The sequence below is a fragment of the Capra hircus genome, chromosome 14 (genome assembly GCF_001704415.2).
Source record: "Capra hircus breed San Clemente chromosome 14, ASM170441v1, whole genome shotgun sequence".
Lineage (NCBI taxonomy): Eukaryota > Metazoa > Chordata > Mammalia > Artiodactyla > Bovidae > Capra > Capra hircus.
This window is the reverse complement of record NC_030821.1, coordinates 75,428,057-75,446,878: the sequence shown is the minus strand read 5'-3', so window position 1 is coordinate 75,446,878 and position 18,822 is coordinate 75,428,057. Positions and strand designations below refer to the sequence as shown.

At 48.3% G+C, this 18,822-nt stretch overlaps 1 protein-coding gene across 2 annotated transcripts in view; it reads right to left on the bottom strand.

Moving 5' to 3' along the window:
- Positions 1–17,873, bottom strand: part of KHDRBS3 (KH RNA binding domain containing, signal transduction associated 3) — a 158,268-nt gene extending 140,395 nt beyond the window's left edge. For both annotated transcript variants that reach the window (XR_001919162.1, XM_018058598.1), the window contains exon 1: positions 17,714–17,873. Coding sequence is in view for 1 of the 2 variants with exons in the window: in XM_018058598.1 (XP_017914087.1) it covers positions 17,714–17,801 (88 nt within the window). In the remaining variant the exon portion in view is untranslated. The remainder of the gene's footprint in view (positions 1–17,713) is intronic.

The following is an 18,822-nucleotide window of genomic DNA, read 5'->3' as shown; positions in this document are numbered from 1 at the left end:
GTCAGCCTGAAAACTCACTGGAAGGACTGATGTGGAAGCCGAACTCCAACACTCTGGCCACCTGATGTGAGGAGCTCTGACTCATTGGAAAAGACCCTGATGCTGGGAAAGATTGAGGGCAGGAGAAGGGGACGACAGAGGATAAGATGGCTGGATGGCATCAGTGACTCAATGGACATGGTCTGAGCAAACTCCAGGAGGTTGTGAAGGAGAGGGAAGCCTGGCGTGCTGCAGTCTATGGGGTCGCAAAGAGTCAAACACAACTGAGCAACTGAACAAAACAAAAGCAAGACATAGTATGCATTTCCCTTGGGAATTGGGCTAGCTTCAAGAACACTACATGGTAATTTTCAAGGGAAAATTTATGGTTTAAAACCTATACTAAATATTGTGATTTTGTTTAACCAGAAGAAATACTTTTTCTTTATGTATATGTGATAACGGTAGAGACCAATATCTTCTCTTCAAATAAGAAAACCAATTCAAGGTACTTAGAAAAGTTTGCTACTGAAATTTTCAAACAGAAGGCAAAATTATACTGGGGAAGGGTTTTTTGGTTTTTTGTTTTTTTTTTTTTAAGGTTAACTGAGTAGGAACTGACAGCTTTAAAATGAAATGAAATCTGAAACATGAACTGACACTTTACTAATTCTTACTATAATCTGAAGGCAAAGGAACTGAAAAACAAAACGTCAGGTATGTCAGTGACATACCCAAATGTCTTGGGGACACCAAGGATCCATGCTGTCCTCTCCAAAGCCTGTAACAGCATTACCAGTGGAAAGAACCGAGGCTCAAGTGGGAGCTCTGGGACCCCTGTCACCCCGCCTGGGATACAGCACAGGAAGACGGGGCCTCAGGGGCTGGGAAATGAAGCTAAAAACCATCCTCTGGAAAGGGGCACTTCTCTGGGCTTTTCTCCTTCCACCCTCCTTTCAGGGCCCACTTTACCATGCAGCTGCGGCAGTAAGAACGCCCCACAGGGCTACCCATCTTGGCTGAGGCTCTTGCCAACCATGCAGAAGCCCAGATAAGAACGACGTGAGCCAGAGAGAGGCAGAGAAGCTGGTCTGCTCCTGCCTGAATCCTAAGTGAAAGGTGCTGGGGCCAAAACAATTGCCTGCCAAAGGGTCACACGCCAAAGTTCCGTGGCCAGAGTTCTTTCACTGTGATCAGAGCCTGGAAGGCTGTCTGCTACTCAGCCTAAGTCCCCAGGGAGCCCTGAGGCCTGGGGAACCTTGGTCAGAATGCAGGACTCACACTCAGGGTGGAATCCGGAGCTACCGCCATCTGCAAATGTAGCAACACAACAATCTCAGCGAGCAGTGCTGTCTACCTGTACTTGCTGGCGAGAACCAGAGGCCGCAAAGCATAGCCTCTAAAGTCTCCTGGAAAGCGTAAGCCAGCCCCGAGTCAGTCCGGAAGATGTGTGGTCAGGAGCCAGTGCAGCAGACAGACAAGCCTCCGACATACTGACCCCTTCCCCTCCCACGTTTCCTGAGGCTCCTCCACATTCTATCACTTTGGGTTCGCGAAGCCTACAGAGACCCTACTTGGCTTCAGAATCACCAGTAGGGACAAATTTTAAAGATTTCTATTTGAAACACATCACATGTGAAAAAGGCTTTTAAAATAAACATTTTAAAGTATAATTTACACTGATGGAATCACGCGGCCTTTATGAAGCTAGTCACCTTAAGAACAGGAAAGAATGGTGGGTTTCTTCTCCTTTGCCCTAGCCTCCTGTTGACATGGCTGCACAGATTCCATCCTCTGCCCTTTCCTCCTTCGACCCTGCACAGGCACCCTCTCCCTGGGGGATATCATCTCCCAGAGGATCTCATCATCCTCTGTGGCTTCAAGTGCAAGGCAACGCATTTTTATGAAAGTCGACATCTAGAAATACCACCTGTAGCTCTGAACTCACATAATTCAAAAGCTTTTCAACCTGCACTGCTCAGCAAATACTTTCTAAAATGCATAGCTGACCATGACATTGTCCTGCACTGATGCTTCAGCTGTGCTCCAGAACCTTAAAATGCATTCACACTCCTCAGCCATTCGGGGGCCTTGCATGCTCTAGTGCCTGCCGACCCCTCTAGCCCACTTAATACACTGCTGCTTTCACCTTATATTTCAGACTGACTGATGAAGGAAACTGCTTTCCCCTGTCACTCACTCAACAAACACGGAGGGCCCGCTGGGTGGCAGGCACTGTTCTGGGCACTTGCAATTCAGCAGGGAATAAAGCCTTGGGGCTCAGAAGCCTCGGAGAAGGCAATGGCACCCCGCTCCAGTACTCTTGCCTGGAAAATCCCATGGATGGAGGAGCCTGGTGGGCTGCAGTCCATGGGGTCACTAACAGTCGGACATGACTGACTTCACTTTCACTTTTCACTTTCATGCATTGGAGTAGGAAATGGCAACCCACTCCAGTGTTCTTGCCTGGAGAATCCCAGGGACGGGGGAGCCTGGTGGGCTGCCATCTATGGGGTTACACAGAGTCGGCCACAACTGAAGCGACTTAGCAGCAGCAGCTCAGAAGCCTGGAGTCTCAGTGTCTTATCACCGAAACCTCACACGAAGTCTGGGATGTGGGTAGTGCCACGACTGTCTCAACAAACTAAAGCGCTGGTGTTTAGGGAGGCCAAAGGATGTGCCCAGACCCGGAAATCCCTAAACAGCCCGGGGAAGCGGCCCACATGTCTGAGCCCCAGACTCGAGGCTCGAGTGCACACTGCCAGTGCATACATGGTCCCAGCTGCCCGAGAGATGGAGCTCCTCCCCTCAAAAGCAGCAGCCAGAAACTCAAGCAAAACAATAGCCTTTCTCCATTTTCCTTTACCAAGGCATCCTGAAATCATGAATCCACTACCCTAACGCAGAGAAGAAACTGAGCCCAGCTGACCAGTCATCCTGCAGACACTTTTCTGAGCACCGACCGTCTCCTGGGCCCTGCGCTCAGCACTGGAGGAAGAAGCCGAGCCAAGAAGGCAGATTTTCTGTCTGTAGGAATCTGGGATGCCCATGGGAGAAACAGCTCCCAACAAAGCATTCTAATCCAGAGTGTGACAAAGGCAGGCATGGCTGAGAAGAGGTGGGGCTGTACTGGGGCCTGAGGGGAACACCTAGGAGGAGAGGGTGGAGGAGGAGAGGGCCCTCACAGGCAGCGAGGCCTTGCTTTACCAGCAGGAAGCAGCTAGAGCAGGAACAGCTGCCTGTGTGTCTCCCCGACATCAGGCCTCACCCCGGGCCTTCCCACTGCCCTGGTCCCAGGGAAGACCCCTTGCGGTCTTTATTACAGCACTCACCACCCTGCAATATAAATGTCTTTTAATTTGGCTGCTTCCCCACTGGGCTGAGAACCCTTTAAGCAGGATGAAGGACTCCCGGGCCTGAGCCCAGCCTGAGCATGCCACCCTTCCTGAGCAAGAAGTGGACACCCCCCAGCCCAGCGGAGACATCGGGGAGAAACTCACACCTCCTGGCCTCCTCCCGAGGGTCCTCCCCAGCAGCCGGCAGCGGTTTCCCAAGGCTCTGAAAGTCCTCAGCGTGAGGAGCAGATAGTGCCCCACCTACCAGACACTGGTTCCCAAAGCTCCCAGCACTACCTTCTGTCCCACATCCTTTGCTGCAGGTAACATGGGCCCCAGGACCACAAAGACCCACAGGCAGGAACCCAGGCGGTCTCTAGACCAAAGCTCAGAGAGGGTAAGGGCAGGGAGGGGGCTGGGCCGCGGCCCGTCTCCCTGCTGGGCCCCACGAGACGGGAACAAGGACCATGCTCTGCAGCCAGCGGCCTCCGGGGCACAGGGCACTGACCGCAGGGCACAGGTCCCCTGGCGCTCGTTTCAGACATGAAGAGCCTTCAGCCCAGAGAGTTCATTATCAACAAGGGCACTGCTCCCATCTAGCATTTCAGGAGCAAAGCCCTGACAGAGGACAAGGAGACAGAGCACACAACCCACGCACTGCTCTGAGCGGCACGGCCCCCGCTGCTGCCCGCCCTCCGACCTCACTGCGGACCACGCGAGCGGGCAGCAGCTCTGTTCCCCGCGCTCTGACCGGCGGAACCAGCACACTCTCTCGGTGAGGGGCCGGGAGAGCTGCCTCTGACTCAGAGCCACCACCAAGGCATAACTTCCTCGAGAGTACTTTTCACACTCAAAACCACAACACAGAGTAAAATCCATCGAGCAAATCAAAGTCCTGTGTGCCACATCAGGACCTGAGGGCAGAAGCCCAGGGGGAGGGAGACAGCCATCTCCCACTTTCTCACCAGACCAGGGCTCCCCACAGAACCATGAAGGGCTCTGAGACACAGGCCTTTAAGACCACTTTTTATGGGTTTGAGGAAGGGTTGTGCCTGCCAGTGCAGAAGACGTGGGCTCCGTTGCTGGCTCGGGAATATCCCCTGAAGAAAGAAAGAGCAACCCACTCCAGTCTTCTCGTCTAGAATATCCCATGGACAGAGGAGTCTGGCGGGCTGAAGTCCATGGGGTTGCAAAAAGTCAGACACAACTTAGCGATTAACATGCTCACTTTATACAGTGACGGTGAGGGACTACAACCAACTGAATGTATACAGATAACTGACGGAGGGCAGGCAAGAGGTAGGGAAGATGAAAGAAGGAAAGAAAAAAATACAAATGTTCCCTTTCAGCAGAATGTCAACCAATACACATGTAGAGAGAATGACGGACTGAAAAAATTACCATTTTACAACCATCACAGTAATAATTAATTCCTGTAAGAAACATTAATAGGTACTAAAATTTGTGAGGGAGAGTTTAATAAGGAGTATTTACACAGTCTCAAAGCATCACCCCACAAAATGCTAATTAATTACAAAAGGAAAATGTAAACTTTACAGGGGACAAAACCAGCACCACCTACATCAAGTGAACAAAACTCAGCCTCATCAATAACGACAGGATAAAGTGACACTGAAACTGTGTGCCTCCTGCTGTGACGTATTGAGGAGGACACACCATCACCTTGGTGGAACTCCTGCCAAGAGTGCACAGTTCAGTCGCTCAGTCGTGTCTGACTCTGCGACCCCATGACTGCAGCACGCCAGGCCGCCCTGTCCCTCACCAAGTCCCAGAACTTGCTCAAACTGATGTCCATCAAATTGGTGATGCCATCCAACCATCTCATCTTCTGTCGTTGTCCCCTTCTCCTGCTGCCTTCAATCTTTCCCAGCATCAGGGTCTTTTCTAAGGAGCCAGTTCTTCATATTAGGTGGCCAAAGTAGTGACTGGAGTTTCAGCTTTAGCACTAGTCCTTCTAATGAATATTCAGGACTGACTTCCTTTAGAACTGACTGGTTTGATCTCCTTGCAGTCCAAGGGACTCTCAAAGAGTCTTTTCCAATAACATACTTCAAAAGCATCAATTCTTCAGCGCTCAGTCTTCTTTATGGTCCAAATCTCACATTCATATGTGACTACTGGAAAAACCACAGCTTTGACTAAATGGACCTGTGTCAGCAAAGTAATGTCTCTATTTTTAATATGCTGTCTAGGTTGGTCATAGCTTTTCTTCCAAGGAGCAAGCATCTTTTAATTTCACGGCTGCAGTCACTATCTGCACTGATTTTGGAGCTTAAGAAAATAAAGTCTCTCACTGTTTCCATTGTTTTCCCATCTATGTGCCATGAAGTGATGGGACTGGATGCCATGATGATCTTAGTTTTTTGAATGTTGAGTTTTAAGCCAACTTTTTCACTCTACTCTTTCACTTTCATCAAGAGGCTCTTAGTTCTTCTTTATTCTCTCCCATAAGGGTGGTGTCATCTGCATATCTGAGGTTTCTCCCGGCAATGTTGATTCCAGCTTGTGCTTCATCCAGCCTGGCATTTCCCATGATGTATTCTGTACGTAAGTTAAATAAGCAGGGTGACGATATCAGCCTTGACATACTCCTTTCCCAATTTGGGACCAGTCTGTTGTTCCATATGGACCCGCATACAGATTTCTCAGGAGGCAGGTAAGGTGGTCTGGTATTCCCATCTCTTTAAGAATTTTCCACAGTCTGTTGTGATCCACACAGTCAAAGGCTTTTGTGTAGTCAATAAAGCAGAAGTAGATGTTTTTCTGAAATTCTCTTGCTTTTTCGATGACCCAACAGATGTTGGCAATTTGATCTCTGGTTCCTTTGAGTTTTCTAAATCCAACTTGAACATCTGAAAGTTCTCAGTTCATGTACTGTTGAAGCCTGGCTTGGAGAATTTTGAACATTACTTTGCTAGTGTGTGAGATGAGTGCAATTATGTGGTAGTTTGAACATTCTTTGGCATTGCCTTTCTTTGGGATTGGGATGAAAACTTTTCCAGTCCTGTGGCCACTGCTGAGTTTTCCAAATTTGCTGGCATACTGAATGTAGCACTTTCACAGCATCATCTTTTAGGATCTGAAATAGCTCAACTGGAATCCCATCACCTCCACTGGCTTTAACAGTATGAACAGAGTGCACAACATGAATCTAAATGTGAAGGAACAGACAAGCCACACTGACTCTACAAAAACCCGGCCTGCGTAGTATTCAAATATGCATACCATGAAAGGCAAAAGACAGAGGAGCTGCTCCAAATCAAGAGACTAAAATGCTTGACAACTAAATGCAATGTGTGGTCTTGATTCTGATCCTATAAAAAACAAAACTGGAACAACTGGCAAGAATAGCACATAGACTATGAGTTATATAATACAAATACCAAAACGATGACTAGCTTCTGTCATCACTGTTAGCTGGTAAGCACAGTTATATCAGAGACAGCCCTTAATCTCAGAAAATACAAAGGTACTTAGGTATTAGGGGTAAAGATAGATAACACACACACACCCCTTACTCTCAAATGAGTTATGAAAATAGAGAGAATGGCAAAGCCAAATATGGGAAAATGTAAACAACTGGTGAATCCAGATAAACGGGAATACAGGGGGTTTAGCACTATTCTTTTAACTCTCTGTAAGTTTAAAGTTGTTTTCAAATAAAAATTGTAACACCAGGAAGGAAAATGGGAGGGGGAGACTAAAGAAGACAGATAAACAAGCACAACACACACCGACAAGCAGGAATGTGAAGATGCTACGGAAACATGGGAAACAGGAATGAATAACCTGGAGGAGTCAGAAATTTTACCTATCCCTGCCCAAGTCCTTTCCTCCAATTTCGGCATCCAGCTAATCCTCTCTGAGAAAGCCTCTGCCAGAAAGCCTAGCTTGGTCCTGAGATGAGAGAGGTCATTCTGATCCCCTAAAGCCCCTATGTATTCTTCCACAGCACTTAACACACTCTTAAAATTGTTCCCCCTACACGTTTATCTCCCCCACTGGATGACAGATTCTTTGATTAAAATATGATAGTGGTGGTGATGAAGAGGAGGGTGGTGAAGAGGAGGATGATGGTGAGGAGGGGGAGGGTGGTGAGGAGGAGGAAGGTGGTGAGGAGGAGGAGGGTGGGGAGGAGGAAGAGGGTGGGGAGGAAGAAGAGGGTGGAGAGGAGGAGGACGGTGGGGAGCAGGAGGAGGGTGGAGAAGAGGAGGAGCATGGTGAGGAGGAGGGTGGGGAGCAGGAGGAGGGTAGTAAGCAGAGGAGGGTGGTGAGGAGGAGGAGGGCCGTGAGGAGGAGGGGGCTGGTGAGGAGGAAGAGGGTGGTGAGGAGGAGGAGGGTAGTAAGCAGAGGAGTGCGGTGAGAAGGAGGAGGGTGGTCAGCAGAGGAGGATGGTGAGGAGGAGGGTGGTGAGGAGGAGGAAGGGTGCTGAGGAGGAGGGTGCTGAGGAGGAGGAGGGTGCTGAAGAGGAGGAGGGTTGCAACAGCAACCATTTATTCTGCACTTATTAGATACAAGACATGACACAGCTCTTCACACACCTCACTGAAATCCCACAAAAACTTCAGAGGCTTTATTAACTGTTCATGCCCATTTCTTCATCATGGAAACTGAGGCTGAGAGGGGTTCACACATCTACAGTCACAACACAGAAAAGCAGCAGAGCTAAGATGTGAACTCAGGTCTGTCTGATTTAAAATTGTGTCCTTAACCATGTGTCCTTTTCCACTCATATGAATCTTATTTCAGTATCATCTTTAGTTAGTTGCAGTTTGCATAATGAAGCATACAAAAAGTGAGAGAGATTTTTCTAAGCTTCTGTTTGTGTTTGCTGAGCCCATGCAACCAGAAGAAAGGGACAGGGGTGGCACAAGGTGGCAGCAGTCAGCCAGCCCTAAAAATCGACTGGCAGCTAACCCACTACACAAGTTGGTGACCATGACCTGATGCATGCAATTCAGATAGAAAAAATAATGTAAAGTAAAGATAAACATAAATGCATAAGTATCTCATATTGGGTATAAAAATATACCTATATCCTATACATTAAAAAAATTTTAATGAAGTTTTAAAAATACAAAATCATTGTCATTTCTCCCCAATGACCTACAAGGCAGGCATTACTGCCAATGTGCAGACAAGGGAACATAGGCTCAGAGAAGTAACTGGCCCAGAACAAACAGTTCAATTCAGAAGGGCAGATACTCAACAAATATTAAATAAATGAATGGAGTTGAAACTTCAGTACAAATTTTTCAGTTCCTATGGACTCGATCTAATATTTCAGCTAAAATTACTGAAAGCAGAATCAGAGCTTTGTTCAAAGTTCCCCATGGGTTTGTACCTGGGGGCCCACAGGAGTTAAGACACAAAAGAAGCAGAAGGAAGCAGCAGTGTCCACACCAGCTGACAAAGCTCTGCCTGCCACTGTTTGCTTCCTCACACAACGGATTTGATTTCTACATGCCAATGCAAATCACCATCAGCACTATAGTTCTCCCCAACAAAATCAACAGAGCACAATGTCCAACAGCTGTAAGTCAAACTATCCCAAAACTTTCCTCCAAAAAATGTTTTCGCAAGTGAGCTGCATGACCCTGAACAAGTTACGGGTCCCCAGCCTCCATTTCTTTACCTCTAGAATGACAGCAGCAAAACTGCTTCCCAAGGCAGCCGCCAGGACTACAGGAGGTGATGCATGACAAAGGGCCTTGCAGCAATGCCAGGCACACCTTAGGCACAAAGCAGAAACTGATCTCGATGCTCTGTAAATGCTGGCTAGAGAGTATGCCTCTTAAAACATCAGCAATGTGGAAGATTAGTATCAGTACATGAATATCAAAGCAACGCAAGCTTGATGATGGATCAAGACTAACACTGGCTCAGATGAAGCCCTCTGTGCGGATGCAGAGGGTGACTGGGCTATGCGGAGCGCCATCTAGTGGAAGAAGAGCAGGGCACAGGGGCGCCAAGTAACTGAAGTAGCCGGAGAACAAGGGAAAATGACAGGATGGAAACCATCCCCTCTCCCCTGCATTACAATTTCTCCATGGCGCGTGAACCAATAGTGACCCCAAGTGTAAGATTCACATCAAAAAGAGAGCTCTCACACACTCACAACTCTTTATCACACCAAGGAAGAACATCAATAATATGCCAAGAACACCTTTTAAAGTTCTTAAAATAGCAGCAGGGGCTGATTGGCAAAAAATTATGGAAATGCAAAAAATTATGGAAATTTACAGCTTACCATTTCAGAGCAAGATACCCTGTGCCTGTGGAGAGTGGCTGCTGAGTGTCCAGACATGTTTTAAGATGTGCAGTCATAAATCTGTTTATGGAAGCCTCATTTGTTAATGGGAGCCTCAGGTGCTGCGTCTTGACTAGCATAATAAAAACCAGTCAGAGCTGCTGCTAATTTTGTACATGATATTAATGAAAGAGGCTTCCTAAAGAATGAGTTTCCCCTTCAGTATCTCCAGGATTGGAAAACTAAAATCATTTTAATAACATAAAATTACCCTGAGGAAGGAGACTGGATGATTTATGCATTGAGTTATTATTATATACTTGATGTCTGGAAAGTGATGCCTGTATGCACACACCTGTCTCGGGCAATTCTGTGAAACGAGCAGGTAATGTTTGTTCAGGACACGGTACTTACATGCCATCGAAAACAGCCACCCCACAGAGGAGGTATAAGGTCTCCAATGTTACAGACGAGAAACTTCGGCTCCAGGAAGCTAAGGAACTGGTACAGGGTCACAGCCTAGAAAGTCGTCACCTGCCAGAATCACGTGACTCCTCTAGCAGCTCTTCCCTGTGAACGCAGCACCGTTTCCCATGTAAAGGCATCCGCCAGACTTTCCACGCTGCCTGTGGTCACGCAGCTCCTACCCCGCACGGTCACTGCACTACCTGCCGGCTGTACAGTCCGCCCTGCTCACAGAACGCCAGGCCAGTGCCAGGCAGCTCACATTAAGAGCTGCATGGCCGAGGTTCTCCCAGGAAAGTCAACAGGAAAGCCCAGCCACAAGGAAAGCCCCCACCTCTGCTGGAGCACACAGCACTCTGCAGGGGGTAGATAAAGATCTGAATCCTGGCTTACCACTTATTAGCTGTCTGACATTATGCAAATTATTTAACCTCCCTGCCCTTAGCTTCCTCATCTACAATATAAGGTAAAATGATTTACTCTTTAAAGACTGTTAAGAAAATTAAATGAAATCATGTACATAAACCATCTAACCCAAAAAAGGTTCTTGATAAACAGTAACTAGTATTATTGACAATTGCAATCAAGTATATTCAAACATACCCCACTTCCTTCACAGAGCCTTTTAAAACCATTATCTGTGGGACTATGTTCTTGTATATTCTTGGTATTTTTTTTTTCTTTTATGAGCCTATTTTTAAAAGATGGGGAATTTTGAAAACATACCATAAACTGTCTCTAAATCCCTGATATCACACCAACTGTTTCTGCGAAAGTATTTAAACACAGAGAGCTCTGTCTCTAAGAGACAGAGAGTTTCATCAAGAATTGACTTATTTCAATATAGAAAGGTTTCCTACTTGATCTGTGATTACTAGAATATACATAAGTAAAACTCCTTACCTTGCATGCTTACTAAAAACTGTAAAGTACTGCTGGAGAACATAGGAAAAAAGGGAGCTTGCCTTTTTAGTAAAATACATTTGGGGAAACCTCTTTTAAAAATTCATCATCACAAAGGGAACTTCCTAACTGGCTTTCACTGTAATGAAACCCTTATTTAAAAACAAACAACAATGGTGGGTTCTGTCTTTGAGTCTCTTCTTAAAGTACCTTATCAAAACACAAGATGGCTTAATTTAGAAGTTCAGCCTGAGGACTGTGCACCCTTTAGAGCCTCAGATGCCTCATCTGAAAAAACAAAGGACACAGGCAGGGGATAAAATCAGCTACCCTCCAAGATCTTGTGGGGACTGGAGATACTGCACAGGAAGCACCAGGCACAGAGGCCCTCCATTTGGCAGCTTTTACAGTTTTTCCTAGTGGTCATGTATGGATGTGAGAGTTGGACTGTGAAGAAGGCTGAGCGTCGAAGAATTGCTGCTTTTGAACTGTGGTGTTGGAGAAGACTCTTGAGAGTCCCTTGGACTGCAAGGAGATCCAACCAGTCCATTCTAAAGGAGATCAGCCCTGGGATTTCTTTGGAAGGAATGATGCTAAAGCTGAAACTCCAGTACTTTGGCCGCCTCATGCAAAGAGTTGACTCATTGGAAAAGAGTCTGATGCTGGGAGGGATTGAGGGCAGGAGGAGAAGGGGACGACAGAGGATGAGATGGCTGGATGGCATCACGGACTCGATGGACGTGAGTCTGAGTGAACTCCGGGAGTTGGTGGTGGACAGGGAGGCCTGGCGTGCTGTGATTCACGGGGTCAAAAAGAGTCGGACACGACTGAGCGACTCAACTAATTATGATCATTATCCCAAAGCCACCAACACTCTACTTCTGTTTCTTGGTAAAACACATAAGCCATTCTGTCTCCACTCAGGGGGAATGATGACAACAAGTAAAGGGTCTTGTGACATCCAAACTGCTGCTGGCGTTCCATCCACAACCACTACTCCTGAGCTTTGAGGGTCTGTGTGGCATCTGAGAGTGAAGATTAACTCCTTCAGGTAAGGCTTATTCAGCAAGTGACGAGGGTCACCCAACTTCTGGTTTAAATCTGTCATGAGAAATCTCATTAGTTTAGGCAAGGAGAGCTAACAATGTTAGAATGCACTGCCTAATAAGTTCCTCAAGAAAGAATAAAAGTAAATAATCACAGGATTCCAAGCAGATCTGATAAGATCTCCTCACCTCCTGAGAAGGACCCCTACAGCCCACCCCATGGAGTGAGCCCTGGGATGCTCTCCTGCTTATTCAACACTGCAATTCACTTAGAAACCCCTCCCGTGCCTGCCTGCACACCTGTTGGGGACTTCCTCCTACCCCTACTCAGCCAGGTCTCTAAAGTGGTAAAAAGCAAAGGCCTTAAGGACTGCCAAACTCCAAATACTTTCTGATTCTTCTACCTTCATGAGAATTAAAACAACACTGAAACAAAGACTGGAGTTTACAAGAGCTACAGACCAAGAACCATATGAGATTCTGAAGACACAAAGATAGGTTAAGACCAAGCCTTACCTCCCGAACAGCTCACACTCTCCAGGGAAGACAGAGATCCAAATACTACATTGTGGTGACTATCACCCCATCAGAGAGTTAGGCACCACCTGCTTCAGGACCAGAAACAGGCACTCTAGCCCATGGAGGGAGGGAAGCGGTCAGACAAGATATCTACAGCAGAAACTTGGAGGAAAAAAAAAAAAGAAACTTGAAGGATAAAGTATCAATATAACAATGGATGCCATATAGCTCATCTTTCAATTCCAGCACAAGCTAGAGAGACAAGAACAAACTGCACATAAAAGGCCAGAGTTTTAATCCCCCTTCTGTCATTAACTACCTTTATCATCACAGTTTGACCCTTCACACATCCAAAGGTCCGTGTGATGTGGAAAACAACAAAGCTTGAACAGCCCCTCGGACATTCTGTCAGTATGTCACTCTGGGTAAGTCACTGTTGGAATCTCCATTTCTACAAGTGATATATTGGGCTAAACGTCTCTACATTTTGGTCTGTTCTCAGTATTAAGATTATAGACATGGCTGAGTGTGGAGAAGTACCTGGTAAATGCTTCTAGAACGAGAGTTAAATCTAAACCACCTTGTCACAAAATAGTTCAAAAGGACAGTTGAAGGCTAATAAGACATTCCTCTGGAAAGGAGAGGGCATCTAAACACTAAAAGCCCACTCTCAGTCTGATGCAGAAGAGAGCAGATATTCCTCAGGAGTAGAGGCCGAAAATTTCTCCCTCTCTCAGTCCAGGACCAGCAAAAATACCCTGCGAGGTAGGTTCTCAATAAACCTGCTACTAGTGTCTGGATACCAAAACACTGTAACTGACCATCACTGGATCCTTTTGAGTCATAACACTATAGAAAATGACTTATCTAAATATGTGAGTCAAAGAGTAAATATGTGAGTCATTCCATCCATTTTCTTACAAAAAGCAAAACCTGATAAGCCTAAGAAAATATTAGAAACTAAATAACCACACCTTTCCCTGAATGAAAGAGAAGTGCATGCTATGGCGTGAAGGCAACACAGATAAATGGAATTCTGCAACCTTCGCTCTCATTCTTCTCCTACTTTACACTCTTGACAACACACAAGCAACCAAAACAATTTCCAGAAAGGGTCCCCCAAAGTGAAACTCTTAAGTCATCGAGCTTTGCTATACAAAGAGAAGCACATAAGGCAAAATAATGATCCTTCCTTCATATATGTTTATCCCACACGTATATCCTAAGTAATGCTAAGAATCTCATTATTAAGAGAAACTGATATAATATGAAAACACTTATTTTGAAACACCAACAAAGAAATTTATCTGGACATTAACGCATGCGTGCATGCTAAGTCACTTCAGTTGTGTCCAACTCTGTGCGACCCTATGGATGGTAGCCCAGCAAGCTTCTCTGCCCATGGGATTCTCTAGGCAAGAATACTGGAGTCGGTTGCTATTTCCTTCTCCACTGGACAGACCACCATAATATGGAATCTTCTGCTCCACTTCCTCTTGTAACCAACCACTAAATATAACTTGGCAATGAACCAGCCACCAATCCATATATTATATCAGATAATTAAAAATACAGGGTTATGTAATCTTATTTAATGGTTACTTGGCTTGGACTGAAAACCATCCAATGCAAGACCAAAGAACTGGATTAAATTATAATGCGTAAGACATTTCTGAAGATGTTTTTAGTAAGAGTCAGCACATCCCCTAGTAGCAAATATAATATAAAACACGGAATGCAACTTTCATCTCCAATTAACCTCCTTGGCAAGAAACTGCAATGTCAACTCACTCTACAGGCAATGGAGGTGGGGATTTAACAAAAAGTTTATTTTATTTGATTTAGTTTTAACATCAAGTAAACATCACGTGTTATTTTTGGCAGAGAAACAAGAGCATTCAATATTTGAGGGGGTGGGAAGAAGGAAAATTTATCCTGAGAAAATTGCAATAAAAGCCAAGAACAAATGCCCACTAGGAAGAATAAGCCTGGAAAAAGTGTAAAAACCAACCTATGTTAGCATAGAAGTATATATCTTGTGATTCCAGCTCAAGTTCTTACTTGGAATATAATTAGAGAAAAAAAAAGGTAATTCAGCTATCAGTGTTTACAAATGCCGAATTTTTAAAAAATGAACACACCTCATTTATCAACACTATCACACTGTGTTGATTACTAAAATCATATATTGGTCCCCAAAGGGCTTTAACTCAAAAATGCCTCTTGACTAGAATCCTGTAGGAAATATCTACCATGAAAGCTTGTTTCTTCAAAGAAGACCACTAGACAAGCACAGAAACAAATGTTTTTAGAAAATCAACAGGAAGTCAACAGGAAACAAGCATATTGGTTCTATTGGCTTTGGCAGGGTTTTAAATTCCCATCTGTGAAGTGTCTCAGTGTCGTCTTTTGGAGAAAGTCTGAGTGTGGAGAACAATGGCCTTATGAGACCAAAGACCTGAGTTCAGACTCACCTATCTCAGTCACCTGCCAGCTGCCTCCCCTGAAAAACAAGAGTCATCAACGTCTGCCTCACTAGGGCTGAGTGTGAGAACACAAGCAGACAGCTGTGCCTCAAAGAGCCTGGGAAACTTGAGAACACTATGCAAAGGTACTGACAGCATTTGGTGATGTTAAGCGTCAAGTCTACTTATCACAGGCCACTCCATAATAAAATAAAGGTGTGACCCATTACCATTTATAAGTTAGTGCCTGAATACCCACCCTAGTATCAAGATTCATCTGAAAAACAGATGCCTCCCTTTAGAGGGAAATAGTCAAAAATACAGATTAAAAAAAGAATAAAAATGCTCTTGGTAGTCAATCACAAAATGATTATCAGATTTAAAATCAAAGCTTTATAATAATCAATTCAGATTTAAGACACCGTGTTTCAGAAATGCCACTTGTAATTCTGGAGTTACGTAACAGCATAATTAATATTTTAAATGATAGAGCTCTGCATTCCAGAAAGCAGCCTGTGATTTAAGGGGAAAACATTTCAGTCTGAAGAAGTCTAAATTAACAGTAATAAGAACATCTGAATAAGTTACTTCCCTAACTGTTCAATGTAAGAAATGTACCTCTTGCAAGAATTACATTTTTGATGAAAAAGTAAGGTAATCAGGTTTAACACCTAAAAAAAAAACCCAAAAAAACAAAAAAAACTAAATGGCAACATTGCCCAAGATCTGTTTCAAATAATTGGAAGCAATTACCACTAACAAAGAAACCAAAAGAATTCCAAATGTATTAGCAGAATGAATGCCACAGCAACCTGGCACAGAAAATTAGTTCTGACTTTCAAAATAAGATAACTTACTACACTTTTGTTAAAACTGCTTCTTTAATTGAGTACAACCTAACTTTGACTCAGCTTCTTTATTCAGAAAAATACACTTCATTCCACAATCCAGAATATTTCTAATGCCAATGATCTCACACAACGTACAAAGAAATTTCTTTCATAGAGATGACAGCCCAGCAGGCAACAAAAGACATATGTAAATCACAAAGAGAGGAGTACAAACCCAACTGTTCACAAGAGCATGGCAATAAAACTTAAAATTCGCTTTCTGCAACGCATAGCCATTACTTTTTCACAAGCCCGTTTTATTAAAGAAATAAAAATAAGCCTACAATTAAAATGGGAAAGCTCAGTGAACCCATCTCTGTTCAACAAATTAAATATCAAGCTTAAATTCTTGCAGTCAGTCCCTCCACCAAGACCCTCACTCGACCACACACACACCCTACTAGGAAGAACGGGTTGCAATAGGCAAATACCGGAGGTCGCTATTGTAAAATATAGACACCTATATTCAAATAGAATATGTCTGCCTCATCTTCCACTTTCATCAATAAAAAAGCCAGGGTCAGCATGAAGATCAGCAAACCCGGCTGAGTCGGGAACCACAGACCCTTAAGGCACAGTGATTCGTGCAAAAGGTAACAGATCTGACCGGATAACCTGTGCCGGATGGTCTGTGCCATCACCCAGAGAAAAAGCATACCAGCGGCTCCCAAACCCATCTTTATCTGAAACACGCATTCCAAATCCAGGGGGGGGATGAAGGACACCGGTCTGGGGAAGGCGGGCTTCATTTACCGTCCATCCCGGCAGATTACTCGGGAAGCTGGAGAAGGAACAAGCCAGGGAACGCCGTCCTGGGCGGGCACGCCTCCGTACGCCGGGGCACCCCGCGTCCGGTACTTCCCGGGGCGGCTCACGCCCTGAGCTGGCCCGAGGCGCGCTAAAATGGCACAAGCAGCAAAGGCTCCTTGGCCAGTGTTCTCAACCCCGAGCCGGCCCCCAGTGAGGGTGACCCACCCAGAGCCTCCCAGAGAGAGGACAGGCAAGTCAAGAAGCAGACTCTCCTGCGTGGGTCTCTTCCCGCCCCCCGATGACTCTCCAAGGGCCGGCCTGCAAGGCTAGGTGTGAGCTGCCCACCCCCGGGGAGGGCGGCGAGAGCCCGGACCCGCGAGAGAAAGAGAGAGACAGAGAGAGAGAGAGGAACGAAGAGGGGACCGGGACAGCGGGCCCTGCTCCTCCAAAGTGCCGGGGGTTCTGACCCCAAACCTCCTCCGAGGTCCTCAAACTTCACCAACAATCCAAGCACCTGTTCCCTTCACCTCTTCTGCTTCCGATCCCCTCGAATCCTTCCATTTTCCTCGAGTTCTTTCTCCAGCTCTCTACACTAACCAAACGCAACTAGTTCCCTGGTGCCCCTCACGGCCCCATTCTCCCCTCCAATGAGCTCATTCAACCCCCGCCCCAACGAAGCCCCCAGATGTTCGTGGTCCCCCACCCGCAAGTTTCCCTGGGGTACCCTCGAGTCCCCCACAGATTCCCTTCAAGTCGCATCCAAACGCCCAGCCTGCCTTCCTTCCCGCGTCTCCCCACAACGCGCACACAACACTCCGGCTTCCCCTAGGTGTCCCACATCCCCACCCGAATCAGCGCCCCCCGCCAGATTGCGACCTGGGTCCCCTCCGGTCGCCCCGAGGTCGACGGCCAGCTCGCTGCCACGGCTCCGCACCCCCCAACACCTGCGCCTCGCCCCCGGGCCCGACGCCCCCCAGTCTCCAGCTCCCCACCCCTCCCCCCAGCCCGCCGCTCCCGGGTCCCCAACGGCCGTGGGCGACCGTTAACGGTCGGCCGGTCGGTCGGCCAGCCGGCCGGCGCGCGCCCTCACCTTGGTTCACCAGCCGCAGGGCGTGCGTGAAGGAGGGGTCCAGGGAGTCTTTCTCCGCCATCAGCTCCGGCAGGTACTTCTCCTCCATGCTCGCCGGCCGCCCGGGCCCGGGACGCGGACTCCAGGCGGGCGGGCGGCGGCGGCGGCCCCGCAACCCCCGACCCCGCCCGCGCCCCAGCGGCGCGGAACCCGGGCCGGACGCCGCGGTGGGGCGGCGCGGGGCGCGGCGGAGCCAAGCCGAGCAGTCGGCCCGGGGACGGCGGCGGCGGCGGAGGCGGTGGCGGCGGCGGCGGCGCGGGGCGGGAACCGGCCGCGCAGCCCCGGTCCCCGGGGGTTGGCCGCCGACGGCCCCGCGCTGGCGGCCGCCGCCTCCCAGACGCGGGCTCCGCGCTCCCGCCACGGGCCGGAGCGATCAGGCGGCCCTCCGGCCGAGCCGGCGGCGCGCTCCGCGAACTGGACACAGTCCCCGGCGAGCCCCGCCAGCCGGCGCCGGCGCGGAGCTCAGCAGCGACCCGCACGCCGCGCGCCGCCCGGCGCTCTCTGAGCCGCGGAGCCGAGCGCCCGGCCCCGCCCGCCGCGCCCGGCCCCGCCCCGCCCGCCGCGCCTGCGCACTGTGCCCCGCGCCCTGCCGCCCGCCGCCCGCTGCGGCGCGCCGCCTGGTGGGGCCGCTCCCGGCTGCGCGACCGGGCCCGGGAGGGGCGTCCCGGGGGCCTCCCGCCGGCGCCGCGCCCGTCCGCAGCTCCCGGGGAGGCGTGCGCGGAGCGCCGCGCGGCTCGGACACGGCGGGCCGAGACGCAGAACCCGGGCAACTGCGCCCAGAGAGGTCAAGCGGCTCGCCCAAGGTCACCCAGCGAGCGATTCCTGGAGGAGGGCTGCGCGCTCGGCTCAGGGGCCGGGCGGAGAAGGACGCGAAGGAGCACCCGGGCTCGCCGCCGCGGGCTCTGGGAAAGGGCGGCGGGGCGAGCTGCCCTGCTCTCAAGCTCCCTGGACTTCCATAACTTAGCTCGCTTTGCCTCCCCTGCTCCTGTTTGCTAGGAAATAACGTGGGCGCCCAGCCGTCCTGCCTCGGTGGGTGCCTCTTGCGCTCAGCGCCAACCCGTGAGACCCTC